This window comes from Moschus berezovskii, chromosome 3, assembly GCF_049115385.1.
Source record: "Moschus berezovskii isolate FMDL1 chromosome 3, NW_MosBer_1.0, whole genome shotgun sequence".
Classification (NCBI taxonomy): domain Eukaryota; kingdom Metazoa; phylum Chordata; class Mammalia; order Artiodactyla; family Moschidae; genus Moschus; species Moschus berezovskii.
The window spans coordinates 39,525,327-39,542,084 of NC_142462.1; the positions used below are offsets into that span (position 1 = coordinate 39,525,327).

The 16,758-nt window shown below is 38.9% G+C and overlaps 1 protein-coding gene across 1 annotated transcript in view; it reads right to left on the bottom strand.

Annotated features, from left to right (window-relative positions):
- The window catches only part of LOC129552314 (ATP-dependent translocase ABCB1), a 115,293-nt gene that overhangs the window by 55,564 nt on the left and 42,971 nt on the right, over positions 1-16,758 (bottom strand). Inside the window, exons 4-7 of the mRNA XM_055420594.2 lie at positions 15,119-15,170; positions 12,682-12,873; positions 12,076-12,247; positions 2,295-2,419 (exon numbers count right to left, since the gene is read on the bottom strand). Of these exons, the coding sequence (XP_055276569.2) occupies positions 2,295-2,419; positions 12,076-12,247; positions 12,682-12,873; positions 15,119-15,170 (541 nt within the window). The remainder of the gene's footprint in view (positions 1-2,294; positions 2,420-12,075; positions 12,248-12,681; positions 12,874-15,118; positions 15,171-16,758) is intronic.

A 16,758-nucleotide genomic window follows, 5' to 3' on the forward strand; every position in this document is an offset into this window, starting at 1 on the left:
TTTACTCTTTATTTTTTCCTTAATTGTATTATCTTGTACCAGTACAATGCTAAATAGAAATGACGCTAGCAGACATATTTGTTTCATTATTTTAAAGGAATGCTATTAACATTTTACCATTTAATAAAATTTCCTGTGGGTATCTGGGTACATGCTCTTTATTAAATTAAGAAAGTTTTTGTCATGAATCATCTGTAATTAATACTTTTACCTCATCCATCAAAACAAAATGTCTTTCTTCCAATCTACTAGTGTGGTTAATTATATTCATGGATTTCCTAAGTTAAATCATCTTTGCACTTATGGGATCAAGCCATCAGAAATTTTTTTAATCTGATGATAGTTTTTACATTGATTCATTTAGCAAATAATTTATCTAGGCTTTCTGTATCTATGTTTTAGATGAAACTGTCTTATAATTTTCCTTTCTCATTTACCTGCTATCTTTTTATGATGTCAAGATTATACTAGCCTCATAAAATGAACTCACAACTTTATATATATGCTTTTTTCATTCTCACAAACAATCTCTGTAAGATGGGGTTATCTCTTTCTTGAAGTTTTGGTAAAATCTGTCTGGAAAATTATCTGGACCTGGTGGTTTTTGCGTGTTTATGCGTGTATGTATACGAAAGGCAAAAGACGGAGATTTAAAACTGGATTCAATTCCTTTAATGATTATGGTTCTAGTCAAGTTTGCATCTTAAGTGAGAATTTTAACCTATGGTTTCCTGGGACATCATCTGTCTCATCAGGGATTTCTAATTACTGGTATAAAACTGTAACTCTTAAAATATATTTTTAAAAATCTGTAGCAAATTTTTTCCTTGTTCATTTTGTTCCTGATTAAACCTGTAAAACACTACTTCATTATTTATCCATATTTTCATAAAAATTAGCTTATGATTTTTTGTCAACCCTTTGCTTCTTTATCTTTATTTTCTATTAAAATGTTTTTGCTCTTAATCCTTTATCCTTCTTATACTTCCTTTTCTCGGTTATTCTTTTTCTAACTTCTTACTTTAGCTGCTTAGTTCATGAATTTTTAGCAAGTTTTCAATTTCTTGAAATTTCTTACCAAACACCTTAGTGCTACCACTGGACTCGGATTCATTTTTAATGTGAAACCCTCAGCTTTAGGAAGAGAGAGTTCCCTGGTCCTCAGAGTATTATAAATTCAGACTCTAGCAGCACATGAAGGTGAGGATTGCGATTTTGATTTCTACGGAGAGATGCTTTCCCTTGGCACAAGGAGTAGGCAGAATCAGATAAGATTTGTTGCCTCATGTTGGTAAACAGATTCTTTTTCTGATACACCTCTCCAGAGAAAAACTTTCTGATACACCTCTTTCAGAGAAAAACCGGAAATGAACACCAAAAATTTCATTCTGTCTTTACTCAGACACTTATTCAGAAAGTGCTTTGCTGAATAAACTCTTGAAACAGTACCCTCCATGACTCTAATGGAGTATTTAACTTCCCCAAACAATTTTTACCCCAGCTGGTATATTAGATATGTTGTTGACCTCTGGCTGTTTGTATCTGTCCCCTCCCCCTGCCAGAATTTAAGCTCCAAGAGAAGAGGGGCTTCATTTGACTGGTTATTTCCCACTTGTTAGTCAGACTCATGTTAAGGCAAAGCAAAAACCTTAGCAAAAAGTGAGACAGAGCACAGATATTGCTTTCCTCTGAATTATGATAGGCACATAGCCATCACACATTCTCTCAGAGGATATCTTTATAGGTATGAAATATATCATATGAGAGAAGTATACTCCAAACACAGTATGTACAGTTTAAAGAATATACAGTGAGCACTCATGTAAGCACAGCTGAGGTCATGAAATAAAACAATATCAGAATCAAGATGCCCCTGCCATGTGCCCCACTTTTATCACCAACCCCTCACCTCCCCCAGAAGTAACCATTATTTTGACTTAATGACCCCACCCAGCTACCACAAAATACTCATTCTTAGAGAATCAAGAATTAACTTGATGGAGAAAAATTATCATCAGAGATATTAATTATGTTTCAGCCTTAAGAAACTATTTTGTCTTACTACCCACCTAGGAGACTCTAGAAAACACTTTGAATTAGCAGATATAAGAAGAATTACAACAACTAGAATCACAACTTTTCCAGAATATTAATTATGCTGTAATATACCCAAGAAGCTATTTAAGGAAACATATACATCAGAGAATACCCTTATAATCATCAACGTCAACCTGAAGGGCATTGAAGATGACACAATTTAACATCTCTGCCAACTTAAAAAAGGAGACTCAAACCTTTCAAGTTCTTTCTTTTGTCCTCCAAATGCAATCACAGTTCTAATAGCCGCTAAGACCTCTTCAGCTACTGCTCCAGCTTTTGCATATGCCAAAAGTTCTTTATCAGTAAATGAAGACAGTATCTGTTTAAAAATGCAATTGCAGATAATTTAAATTTTTTAACAAGTTAATTTTACCTTTTGTACACAAATGCTGCTGGTACATAGAATACTGTATATAAATCTTTTACTCATCTGTGGTTATGAAGTCCTATTTTTTAGTATACATATTGTAGCCATTTCTTTTTGGGCTGAGATGGTATATAATAAAGTAAAATTTCAACTTTCTCACTATACCCCATGGATTCTCATACAAATAAATAAATCTGGGACTTTGGAGGACATTTTACATCTTAAAAAGAAGTATATACTCTGCTGCTACTGCTGCTGCTGCTAAGTCGCTTCAGTTGTGTCCGACTCTGTGCGACCCCATAGATGGCAGCCGACCAGGCTCCGCCGTCTAAACATCAATAAATACAGAAAATGGGGCAGTATATTAAAAAAAATAGGTGTACTCAACATAGCAATCGCGAATGATACTCTGGTTCTGAAATACCAAGGTAGGAGGCCAGGAAAACACAGGGGACCAAGCACTGTTTAGTGACAGGACCTCAAGAAAGTTTCAAATGGCAGAGAAGCAGAGTTCCTTTTACTAGGGATTCTGAGCACTACATTAGGCCACCATGGAGGTCTCTTTTATGGATGCTCTTTGTTTTTTCTGTTTGGTCCCTGAAGCATCTGTTCTGTGGAGTGAACAGTACCGGGTCCTTTATATACACAGGATCTCCTTCACTGATTCTTCTCAATTGTACCAATAAGTAGGCATTATTTTCCTGCCTCAATACATGAGGAGATGGACCGAGAAAGAGGTCAAGTCATTTGCTAATAAATATCCAGGATTTAAGGCTTCACAGCTTGAATCAATGGCCACTGGAGTGAATCTCTCTCTAAAACCAGCCACTGACATGTGTGGAATCCCAGAGGGCCCTGTGATTAAAACTGAATCAACTGGCGTGGGCAAAGGACCACTATTTTTACCTGAAATGCTTGACTAAATATTGCACACAAGAATTCAAATCAAACTGATACTCTTTCAATAAATAATTTGCAGCATCTGTGGACTCATTTACATAAGTAATAACAGTCTATTCCTTCTTGTCATAAGAAGTTAAAAGTTGTTTGGATTTTAAGAGTGCATTTCTTCCTCTGCTGTGTGCGAAAGTAAAAGGAGCTAAGACAGATGTAGGAATGGGAGGGTGAGGGCAAACGAACCTTTATTAACCAGGTTCTATGTGCAGATGTTGTACTGTATGCACCTTCTTCTTTGGTACCCCAAACAAATACCCACTGATGCTCCAGACCTTCCTGACCTCTCAAAATGACCTGCCTAGGGCTGCCCTATCACATCTGCCAGAATTGCTCACAGCGCTGGGCCTGAACCAGGGAGATCACTGTCATCCCTGAACAAACAAGTCTGCATCAGGCAAGAGGTGCCTACAATACTGCTTAGCTCTGTTTCTCTGTTCTTGTTGAAAACCTCAACCATCAACCACACCAGAAGCAGCTGAAACAGGAAGATTAGCAGAACTATGTTTGAATGAGGAGTTTCAGAACATGCTATTCTAATTTATTGTTGAAATATCAAGTACCATTCCAATTGATTCAATAAACCTGGCTTCTCTATGACCTTCCATAATAAGCATATCCTTAGGCAAGACGACGGTAGAATGTTCATGAAGAGTTTTGCTTTTTAACAGATCATGTCTGTTGAAAGAAAAACAACACTTAAAATCCTCTCAGGGATGTGAAAAGTCAACTTTACTGTTCCTCTAATATAAAATAACAGAATGGTGATACTTCCATTATTACAATCACTCACCTAAACAGTATCTAATTTCACTAACTCATCCCTTCTTCCAAAGGCTGCTAATTTTTTTTAACAAAGCCTAATTGTACTGGTCCAGACACATGAAATTGTTATTTCTCTTAAGTTAAAAGCTAACACAGGCCACTTTATATTGTTCAAAATAATACATTTAGAAGCAATAGTTGTGACCACGACAGATGTTTTGGCCTTCATCTTTGTCCCTTTTTCCCAGTTTTCAGTGTAGGTTTTTATTTCATTTTGTTTGGGATAATTTATACATGCTTTATTTTTTTAAACTTGTTATTCTGAGATAATTGTAGACACATAGGCAGTTCTAAGGAAGATAGATCCCATAAACACTTTATCTGGTGTTCCCAAAACAACATCTCCAACATCTCTTCAGAACAAGATCCCAGCCAAAAATTTAACACTTAACATTAATTCAATGTTATTCAGATTTACCAGTTTTACATGCGCTCGTGTGTGTGTGTGTGTTTAGTTCCAAGCGATGTTATCATCTGTTAGATTCATGTGACGACAGTCACAATACAGAACAACTCCATCACAAGGATCCGTCAGGCCTACTTTTTGTAGGTACAGCCACCTCCTTTCCTACTCCTCATTTCTCCTCCCCTCCACACCATCCCTAACACCTGAAAACCATTAATCTGTTCTGCCTGTTATTTTGTCATTCCAAAAATATTCTATAAATGGAGCATAAGGTATGTGGCCTTTTGGGACTGGCCTTTCTCACCAAGTTCAAGTCTCCAGAGACTCATCAGGGTGTGTGTCAGTACTGCTTCCCTTTCTACCAGGGGATGAACCACAGTTGCTCGACCAGTAACCTGTGCAAGAGTGTCGGGTTGTTTCAGTTTTGGGCTGTTACTGATACAGTTGCTATGAACACCTGAATACAGATTGAGGGAATACATGAACGTAATTTCTCTTAGATAAATGTCTAATACAACTGCTGGATTTTATGGTAATTGCATGTTTAGTTTTATAAGAAATCGCAAACTATTTTTTTTCAGGTTGAATACCATTTTACTTTCCCACCAATAATACATGCTGCTGCTGCTGCTAAGTTACTTCAGTCGTGTCCGACTCTGTGTGACCCCATAGACGGCAGCCCACCAGGCTCCCCCGTCCCTGGGATTCTCCAGGCAAGAACACTGGAGTGGGTTGCCATTTCCTTCTCCAATGCGTGAAAGTGAAAAGTGAAAGTGAAGTCTCTCAGTCATGTCTGACTTGTAGCGACCCCATGGACTACAGCCTGCCAGGCTCCTCCGTCCATGGGATTTTCCAGGCAAGAGTACCGGAGTGGCTTGCCATTGCCTTCTCCGAATAATACATGAGTGACCCTGTTTCTCTGCATCTCAGCATTTGGGGTTTCACTTTTATTTTAGCCATTTTGGTAGATGTATAATGATATCTCATTGCAGTTTAATATGCTTTACACTGACAACTAATGCTGTTAAACAACCTTTCATGGGCTGACCTACCACCTGTATAACCTCTCTGCTGACGTTTGTTTACCTCTTCTGCCCATTCTTTAACTGGTTTATTCGGGGTTTTTTCTTTTTCCTTAATATATATATATACTTTATTGAAGTATAGCTGACTTACAGTGTCTCAGGTGCACAGCAAGGTGATTCAGTTACACAGAAACACACATTATTTTTCAGATTAGTTTCCATTACAGGTTATTACAAGATAATGACTATAGTTCCCTGTACCATACAGTAAACCTTTGTTGCTTATGGCATATCTAGTTTTTAAGAAATCTAGCATTAGATTAGAAATTAGAAATTTAAAATTAGAAATCTAGCATTCTATTTATACTAAGTCAAACAAATGGAATCAAAATGTCATAAATTATTTTCAGTTAGACAAAAAGTTTGTAAGTTTTCTAAAAAATATATATTATACATACTATTTATATATATGTAGAAAAAAGCTTTTATATTATGCTTGATAAAGGCTTGGGAAAGAACATTTAAAAAAAAGATGGAGAAATTGGAAAACATAAACTAAATGAAATGCCAGCACTGAATAAGAAATAGAAAAGTGAAACAAACTAAATAAAATTATACAGCCCAGTTTTGAAATAAAAAATCATTATATAGTCCAGTTGTTTTGAAACATGGTTGCTTATTAGAAACATATCTGGAACTCTGGAGAAAGAAAGCAAACCTGGGCATTTGTATTTTTAAAAGAATTCCAAGATAATTCTAATATGTATCTGGATTTTAAAAAGTGATTACAGTTTTTTCTATGAAATAGTAGTTTTGGTGATTTTTTTTTAACTATCAAATTTTGAGAGTTCCTTACGTATTAAGTTCAGTTCAGTCGCTCAGTCGTGTCCGACTCTTTGTGACCCCATGAACCACAGCACGCCAGGCCTTCATTACCAACTCCTGGAGTTCACTCAGACTCATGTCCACAGAGTCGGTGATGCCATCCAGACATCTCATTCTCAGTCGTCCCCTTCTCCTCCCGCCCCCAATCCTTCCCAGCATCAGAGTCTTTTCCAGTGACTCAACTCCTCGCATGAGGTGGTCAAAGTATTGGAGTTTCAGCTTTAGCATCAGTCCTTTCAATCAACACCCAGGATTGATCTCCTTTAGAATGGACTGGTTGGATCTCCTTGCAGTCCAAGGGACTCTCAAGAGTCTTCTCCAGCACCACAGTTCAAAAGCATCAATTCTTCGGCGATCAGCTTTCTTCACAGTCCAACTCTCACATCCATACACAACCACTGGAAAAACCATAGCCTTGACTCGATGGACCTTTGTTGGCAAAGTAATGTCTCTGTTTTTTAATATGCTATCTAGGTTGGTCATAACTTTCCTTCCAAGGAGCAAGCATCTTTTAATTTCATGGCTGCAATCAGCATCCGCAGTGATTTTGAAGCCCCCAAAAATAAAGTCTGACACTGTTTCCACTGTTTTTCCATCTATTTCCCATGAAGTGATGGGACCAGATGCCATGATCTTTGTTTTCTGAATGTTGAGCTTCAAGCCAATCTTTTCACTCTCCTCTTTCACTTTCATCAAGAGGCTTTTGAGTTCCTCTTCACTTTCTGCCATAAAGGTGGTGTCATCTGCATATCTGAGGTTATTGATATTTCTCCTGGCAATCTTGATTCCAGCTTGTGCTTCTTCCAGCCCAGCGTTCCTCATGATGTACTCTGCATTTAAGTTAAAAAAGCAGGGTGACAATATACAACCTTGACGTACTCCTTTTCCTATTTGGAACCAGTCTGTTGTTCCATGTCCAGTTCTAACTGTTGCTTCCTGACCTGCATACATATTAGATAAAGACTAATCCTTTGTCAGATATGTGACTTGCATGTTATTTTTTCCCCAGCTTGTAGGTTGTTTTTTCATCTCCTTTACATGGTTTTCACAGAGCAAGAGTTCCTGCTTTTGGGGGAAAGCAGATAAAGTCTTCCTTCTTCTAGGGGAGACTATATAAAATTGGTGTCAATTCCTCTTTAAATGTCCAGTAAATTTTTCCAGTAAAAGTTGTCTGTGTCTGGAGAATTCTTTTTCAGAAGCTCAGAATTTACAAAATAGATTTCTTTAATCACTATTTCATCTTAGTTATCACAATATTCATAGGCGACATGAAAATCTACTGGTATCAACATTTTACCACTTATAATTTTGGGTTCAATCACCAAATATGATTTAGAAATCTCCTGGGAAAAGAAAGGCCCAAATTCCTGCTCTTTCTGTTGTTCCTTTTCCCTTCCTGATGCTCCAATATGCCTTGTATCACTTTCCTTCTGTTTGAAGAACTTCATTTAGCCAATCTTTAATAGGAGGGCTTCCCTGGTGACTCAGAGGTTAAAGCGTCTGCCTCCAATGTGGGAGACCCGGGTTCGATCCCTGGGTCGGGAAGATCCCCTGGAGAAGGAAATGGTAACCCACTCCAGTATTCTTGCCTGGAGAATCCCATGGACGGAGAAGCCTGGTAGGCTGCAGTCCACGGGGTCGCATAGAGTCGGACACGACTGAGCGATGGAACGAACGATGCTAATGGAAAGTTCCTCTATAGTCATCTGGGAATGTTTTTGTCTCCCCCATCATTCCTAAAAAATACTTTAACCAAGTATCCACAGTTGACAGGTCTTTCTTTAAGCACTTGAAAAATAATTTGCCACTTCCTTCTGGTCTTTATGGTTTCAGATAAGAAATATATTGTCATTCAAATTGGTGTTCCCTGTAGGTAATGGGCTGTTCATCTTTAGCCAATTTCAACTTTTTTCTTTGTCTTTGGTTTTCAATGATTTAACTATGATGTGCTTTAGCATGGATTTCTTTGAGTTTATCCTCTTTGAGGTTAGCTTAGCTTCTCGGACCTGAAGGTTTGTCTTTCACAAACCTTGGACATTCTCACAATTATTTCTTCCAGTATTCCTTCAGCCTTACTTCTCTCCTTTCTTTTGGGACTCTGATGGTCACAAATGTTCTATATCGTATTACTGTCCCACAGGTCCCTGAGGCACTTTTCATTTTCTGTTTCACGGTGGGAGACTTGTATTGTTCTATTTCCAGGTCCACTGACTATCCTGTCACCTCCACTCACCAAGATTAAGCCCCTCCATCATGACTTTTGTTCTACGGCTGTACCTTCAGTTATCTAATTTCATTCTGTCCTTTTTTCTTAATTTCTTTTTCACTACTGATATTTTATATTTCCTTTTGTTTTAGGATAATTTGTAATTGATTAGAGAAGCATTTTTCTGATGACTATTCCAAAATCCATGCCAAACGATACTGACATATGAATTATATCAGCACTTGTCAGTTAAGTGTTTTTTTCTCATTCAAGTTGTGATTTTTGTAGTTCTTGGTATGACAAGTGGTCTTTTTTTAACTATATTCTGGGCATGGTGTCTATTATGTTAGGAGACTCTGGGTCCTATTTAAAGTCTTTCATTTTAGCAAGCAGTTACCCTTTTGGGATTTAGCATATAATTCTTAACCTACTTCTGTGAGTAGTGGGTCAAGCAGCAGTTTTACATTCAGAGTGTTTGTGGTATTATTTTCGTCAGCATGGTTTGTCTGCAGTTGCTGGGGCCCCTGCTTCTGCTACCTGAGGGAGTGAAAGTGGTTCTTAAGGTTGGACCACCTCATGTAGGAGTAGGATATGGTAGTTTCCCATCCCTTTGCCCCTAGCTGACCCAGTGTCTCTGGGCAGGGTTAGAGAATTGCGTGCAGAGATCAAAAGAGGCTTTTTGGAGTAGGAAGCTTGCTGGGGCCAAGCCTCTTCCTGTTCTGCCTTCTCGTCCCGGTGCCTCTGAGTTACAGAAGAGAGCCTCAGGATCACAGGGACAAAGCAGCTTCCTCCACCCAGTCTCATTTCTTTTTTAATAAGACTGACAACCAGACAATTAACCTAGATGTCGATCGGCAGATGAATGGATAAGAAAGCTGTGGTACATATACACAATGGAGTATTACTCAGCCATTAAAAAGAATACATTTGAATCAGTTCTAATGAGGTAGATGAAACTGGAGCCTATTATACAGAGTAAAGTAAGCCAGAAAGAAAAACACTAATACAGTATACTAACGCATATATATGGAATTTAGAAAGATGGTAATGATAACCCTATATGCGAGACAGCAAAAGAGACACAGATGTATAGAACAGTCTTCTGGACTCTGTGGGAGAGGGCAAGGGTGGGGTGATTTGGGAGAATGGCATTGAAACATGTATATTATCATATGTGAAATGAGTCGCCAGTCCAGGTTCGATGCATGATACAGGATGCTAGGGGCTGGTGCACTGGGACGACCCAGAGGGATGGGATGGGGAGGGAGGTGGGAGAAGGGTTCAGGATGGGGAACAAATGTACACCCGGGGTGGATTCATGTCAATGTATGGCAAAACCAATACAATATTGTAAAGTAATTAGCCTCCAATTAAAATAAATTTATATTTAAAAAAATAATTAAAAAAATATTAAATAGTATCTGAAGTAATGCACAACTAATTATTTAAAGATTAACTTACTGCTTTTCCCCCTAACTTAACTAGAACAAACATCAATACATTTTAGAACAGTTTTTCAGCAAATACTGATATGAAGAACTGCCACCTGACTTGCCTAACAAGCTAGTAAACAGAAAAATCAATCAACACAAAGGCTTTTGCCAAATATTTCAACAGAGATGCAGTTTAGTCACCAAGAACACCATTCAAACACTGTGTTAGTCTGAACAATAAATTAATAAGAGTTTTCAGAACTTCAATTTCTTCCTCTGTTAAATGAGATGATGTCTACACTTTACAAGAACATGTACTTCATGCCTTTGAAGAAGAAGATAATATGATAGAATGAGGGGGAAAATATTCTGTAATATTCTACAAACTTCTGCTTCATATGTAGAAAATATTATAGCTAAATATGCAAAAAGTGTAACTAACATTTACTAATTTGGGGGGAGATTAAGATATGTTGTTATTTTATACTCTGAAACTCCCTGGGATTTTTTAACCTTAAAATAGTGGAATCTGGGTAACAAGGTCCTATTTGTATAGCACAGGAGCGACTCCAATACTTTGGCCACCTCATGCGACAAGTTGACTCATTGGAAAAGAGTCTGATGCTGGGAGGGATTGGGGGTGGGAGGAGACGGGGATGACAGAGAATGAGATGGCTGGATGGCATCACCGACTCTGTGGACATGAGTTTGAGTGAACTCCGGGAGTTGGTGATGGACAGGGAGGCCTGGTGTGCTGTGATTCATGGGGTCGCAAAGAGTCGGACACGACTGAGTGACTGAACTGAGCTGAACTGAACCTGTGATAAACCATAATGGAAAAGAATATGAAAAATAATGCATATATATCTGGATTACTTTGCTGAGCAACAGAAATTAACACAACATTGTAAACTAACTGCATTTCAACAAATTTTTTAAAAAAGAAAAAAAAATATGTATTTGCCTGACACAGTAGATACTTTAAAAAATGGCAGTTACCGTTTATAATAGCAAAATAATATCCATCCTACAGGGTTAAATTTTTTTAATTTCTTAATACAGCCTGATTTGTTTTGTGTTAGGCTTGGGTTTGCTTGGCCCTCCGTTATTTTACATCCTTTTGCTATGTGAATGTGTAGTGCTATCTCTAATTTCTCTTTTTCTTTAAGAAACTACATACCAGGCCAATCTCTCCATGACCACCTACACTTACACGAAATCAATTTAAAATGAACACCACCCCCAGTCTCAAGAGAAAGGCCTCTGAGCGGAGGTGGGGAGGGCTATTTGCATTGCTTTGCTTTCGAGACAGAGAGGGAACTGCAGACTCAGATGCACATGCATAAGGGACTAGAAAATACCTCTTTTTAAAAAATTGTCTTCACACCAATGGACTTAAGTATGTATAAACACAGAGCCATTTATAATGCTGACAAAACTGTTCTGCCAACAAAATAAATAAAGTCTACAAAAACAGTGACATCAATAATGGTAACTGAATTGGACTTATGTGTTAGTCACTGAACTTGAAGCTCTATTTGTGAACATGGAACTGTCTACCGGGGAACACAACTCTCCGAGAGCCGAGCATGCCTTTTACATGAAGGCAGAGAAGGAGATGGGAGAACTCCATCTTTCCCTTCCCCCAATAACAGCACAGAGTCTGGGTGGGGACAACTCAGTGAGATCACACCTGCCTATTCCCACTGATTGTGAACAGAAGATTTAACACCAAGATTTATCAGAAGATTTAATGTCACCGTCAGTGTCAGGGTCATCATGTGACAAAATCAGCCTTCTACTGGAGGAGTTGTGGGGTGTTTTTTGAGGGTGGAGGCAGTTTAATAGCCTGGATTCACAGGCTTCACACCTACCTTTGCCCAGAGAGCAGCTGACAGGCCAAGAACAGGACTGATGACCAGAATCATAAGGGTGAGCTTCCAACCTTGTGTAAATCCTATTAGAAAACCGGTGAAGAATGTTGCCATTGCCTGAAAGAACATTCCAATTTTGTCACCAATTCCTTCATTAATTTTGGAGACGTCACTGAAAGAAAGAACAGTGTTAGAAATAAACATCAGGATTATGAACACCAGAACTTTTTTCCTGAATCTAGTTGAGTGCTTGTTTGTTTGTTTCAGTGTGGGGTAAATCAGTGTACATCTAGGATTTTGCTCAGGAACATCCCAGGCAAGCATCATGTCGCCGCCCTAAGGCTCACTCCCACAGGATGTCTTGGGTCTGGCAAGTCCAGCCCCTCATTCACTGCCAGTCATGCGGGACCACTTCATGCCCTGCCAGGGTTCTGGGAACGAAAAGACGCATGAGGCACACATGATCAAGACTCAGAAGGAATTTAGTTTCAGAATTACTTCTGAGGGATGGGCATTACCTCCAGGGCTTACCTCCTGACAGCTTTTATGACCTTATTCTAAAAGAATAAGCACATGTCAGAGTTCAACACAGACCCAGGTACTTACTCTGTGAGCCGGGTGTTAAGTTCTCCAACGTCATGCACATCAAACCAGCCTATCTCCTGTTGCATGATGGCATGAAAAAACTGTTTTCTGATTCTGTGTACTTGTCTTCCAGCGGCCAGACACCAGAACGAGACCTGGATGTAAGCGGCAATCAGCACGCCAGCACCAATTCCAGTGTAATAGTAGGCGTACCTGAAAAACAAGAAGAAAGCTGCACACGTGCCACTTTCTCCTCAATGCACTGTCCCCAGCAGACCACCTGCCCTGCTCTTTCAGTCATCTGGCAACCTTGCCCTCCTTAAAAGCAGAGCTGATGATCAGCATCCAACTATGGCCACCCTGGTAGAATGCCATGGTGAAGAGTGTCCTTACTGTTTTGGCTCAAATCCCAGCTCTTAACTGCTATTCAGGCTGACTTCACCTTTCAAAGTCCCAGTTTTCTGACTGGCAAAATGGAGATAAGAACTGTAACACAGTGGGACTTCCCTGGTGGTCCAGCAGTTAAGACTCTGTGCTTCCATTGCCAAGGGCATGGGTTCAATCCCTGATTGGGGAACTAAGATCCCATTTGCCTCGTAACATGGCCAAGAAAAAGAACTGTAACACAATAATATATAAAAACACTTACATCGGTGCCTGGCACACAGTGAGCATGTAGAGAATGCCAGTTATTGTGAAAAATGTGAGTGGTGCCTAAAAACATCACAGCATTAGGTAAGGTCTACCAGTGTCATCCTGCACACCTGGATCACCCCTGTATCAGCTGACGAACCCTTGGGATGCTTTCTGCACATTGGGGAATGGAAAGAAGGGACAGAACTTGCCAGAAAGTGAAACCAAGAGATGGAATTGGTCACCTGACCTTTTGGGTTATTAATCTGCCAAGAGACAACTGAGAATAAAAGATGTTTTTATACCATCTTCCCAACTGGCCATCATGAGTTATCCTGAAATGCTTAATGAATCAAGTAGCAGGGCCTCTAGTTTAAATGCTAATGATAAAAAAACATGAGCATCTTCTAAAACTAGACCCTTGATCAACTAGAAATGCCAAATTTTATTTCCTTATCTGAGTCTTCATACAGAAAAAGTGAACAACTCATGTGCTTCACTAAGCAATTACTTTTTAGGTAAAAACAAACATTCACAAGTGAAATACAGGATTCCAATATTCCCACTTTTAAAAGTTCACAACTTGCCACCCTCAAAGAAAAAACTTGTATGAATCATGCACAAACTATAAAAATGGTGATGTAATAACCAGATAGGTGATGATGTCGATGCTCACAGCCTGATGTAAACGTATCTTCCCCAAGTTATACATGGTAATGTATAATGTATTTATCAGGGAAGACAGAATACTAAATTCTAGTTAATAGATAACTCAATATTTATTATCCAAGTGTTAATGATACAGCAAGAGATAGCTAAAAAGAAGCCTCATTTAACAAGTGGAACGTGTGCTTTGAAAATGAGCTAATGTACTGTAAGCCACCAGTCTATGTTTACTCAGAAAAAAATACCTGTATTTAAGCATTTATAAGATGATTACGGGCTTCCTGGGCGGTTCAAATGGTAAGGAACCCACTTGCTATGTGGGAGACCTAGGTTTGATCCCTGGGTTGGGAAGATTCCTTGGAGAAGGTAACTTCTTCCCACTCCAGTGTTCTGGCCTGGAGAATTCCATGGACAGAGGAGCCTGGCAGGTTACAGTCAATGGGGTCACAAAGAGTTCGACCTGACTGAGAAACTTTCACTTTCAAGATGATTATAAGACACTGTTTTTCGTCAATATTAAAAAAAGTGCCTCTCCACAAGAGTACCTGCAAATACGTCCATTTTCTTCAAACCTACTAGAGTACTTACAGGGTAATGTGAAATCATTTTCTTCTGAATCACCAACTCATGCCTTTCGACATGTTTTATAAGCTGTTCTGAGAGCAAACTTCAAGGTAAATAAATCATTAACGAAAGCTTCCAAAGCGAGTTAAGGTTAAAAGGACTATATTTATTCTGAAATGCCTTGGTTCATTGTTCAGAATAAGATGCTATATTTAAAAAAATCCTGTTAACTATTATATCATGACTAAAGCTATCCATGAAGCAAACTAGTAATACAAAGCCATTGTAAATAATGTGATTCTTAACTGCATTTTAAATAAGCTCACTTTGAACCCCTCTAAGTTCCCTGCAGATGATATTCTATATTTACCAATGCATACATCAGTCTGATCCAGGCTTAGCCTTCACTTTAGAATGTCTTATGCAGCAAATTCTTTTAAGAAAAAAACCTATATTGTATCCTCCTAAAAAACTAACAATGATGTTGCTCCCCTCACAACTTTGAATCTTTATTATAATAGTGCAAAATTTTAAACCGTATTACAACTGGATTAAGACAGAAAGGCTTAGCAATAGTAGAAAGATGTCTACTTACATGGTCATCTCCTTCTCCAGCTTCTTGCCATACTCTGTTTTGTCTATAGTACCTAGTTCACCGCAAAACAAACATACATTGTTATATTTCTTTATTTTCCATTAAAAATATGCATATAAATAGAATGTCCTCCACAATCCAGTATTAATAATCTGCCTTCCAATGCAGGGGACGTGGGTTCAATCCCTGGTCAAGGAACTAAGATCCCATATGCTGTGCATGAAAACTAAGCCCTCACGCTCTGGAGCATGCATGCCACAATAGGAAAAGCCCACGCATCACAACAGGAAAAGCCCACACCCTCCCCCCCCAAAAAAAAAATCCCACATGCTGCAACTAAGACCTGACACAGACAAATGAGGACATTTCAAAAAGATAAGCATATAAAAATGAATCAAACTTGTGTCACTTAACGACTTACGCAAAAATAGGTCAAACTAATTTAATTGTGATTATCTATAAGCATCAGAGGGCATCTGTGCAAATGCTTTACTACTGGCTGTGTGCAACCACACACACACTAAATTCAGTGAAGCTTATTTGCAAGAAGAAAGCTGCATTGATTAAGAAGGAGTATGTCAGCAGAGATACTAGTGTCCCTGGATTAAAATGTTTTATGAAATACCACTCCAAGATGACACGGAGAAAAATCTTTTTGTGGGCTTTGTCCTGATAAATATCAGTGAAGACTTGTCTCTAAATCATTTAATATTTCAAACTGAGCACCACATTTCTTCAGTTTTTATTTTAAAAAGCCTCTTGATGAAAGTGAAAGAGGAGAGTGAAAAGGTTGGCTTGAAGCTCAACATTCAGAAAACAAAGATCATGGCATCTGGTCCCATCACTTCATGGGAAATAGATGGGAAAACAGTGGAAACAGTGTCAGACTTTATTTTTTTGGGCTCCAAAATCACTGCAGATGCTGACTGCAGCTATGAAATTAAAAGACGCTTGCTCCTTGGAAGGAAAGTCATGACCAACCTTGATAGTATATTAAAAAGCAGAGACATTACTTTGCCAACCAAGGTCCATCTAGTCAAGGCTACAGTTTTTCCAGTGGTCGTGTATGGATGTGAAAGTTGGACTGTGAATAAAGCTGGTCGCTGAAGAATTGATGCTTTTGAACTGTGGTGCTGGAGAAGACTCTTGAGAGTCCCTTGGACTGCAAGGAGATCCAATCAGTCCATTCTAAAGGAGATCAATCCTGGGTGTTCATCGGAAGGACTGATGCTAAAGCTGAAGCTCCAAAACTTTGGCCACCTCATGCGAAGAGTTGACTCACTGAAAGAGACTCTGATGCTGAGAGGGATTGGGGGCGGGAGGAGACAGGGACGACAGAGAATGAGATGGCAGGATGGCATCACGGACTCTGTGGACATGAGTTTGAGTGAACTCCGGGAGTTGGTGATGGACAGGGAGGCCTGGTGTGCTGTGATTCATGGGGTCGCAAAGAGTCGGACACGACTGAGCGACTGAACTGAATTGAAGATACAAAGAAGAATGTAATAAACACCAGTGAGCTCATTATGCAGTATTAGCAGATGTTAACGTTTTGGGACAAAGTACATTAAAACTCTAATACCTCCCTCCAAACACACACACACACACATATGCACTAGCTACTGTTCATATTCTGGTGT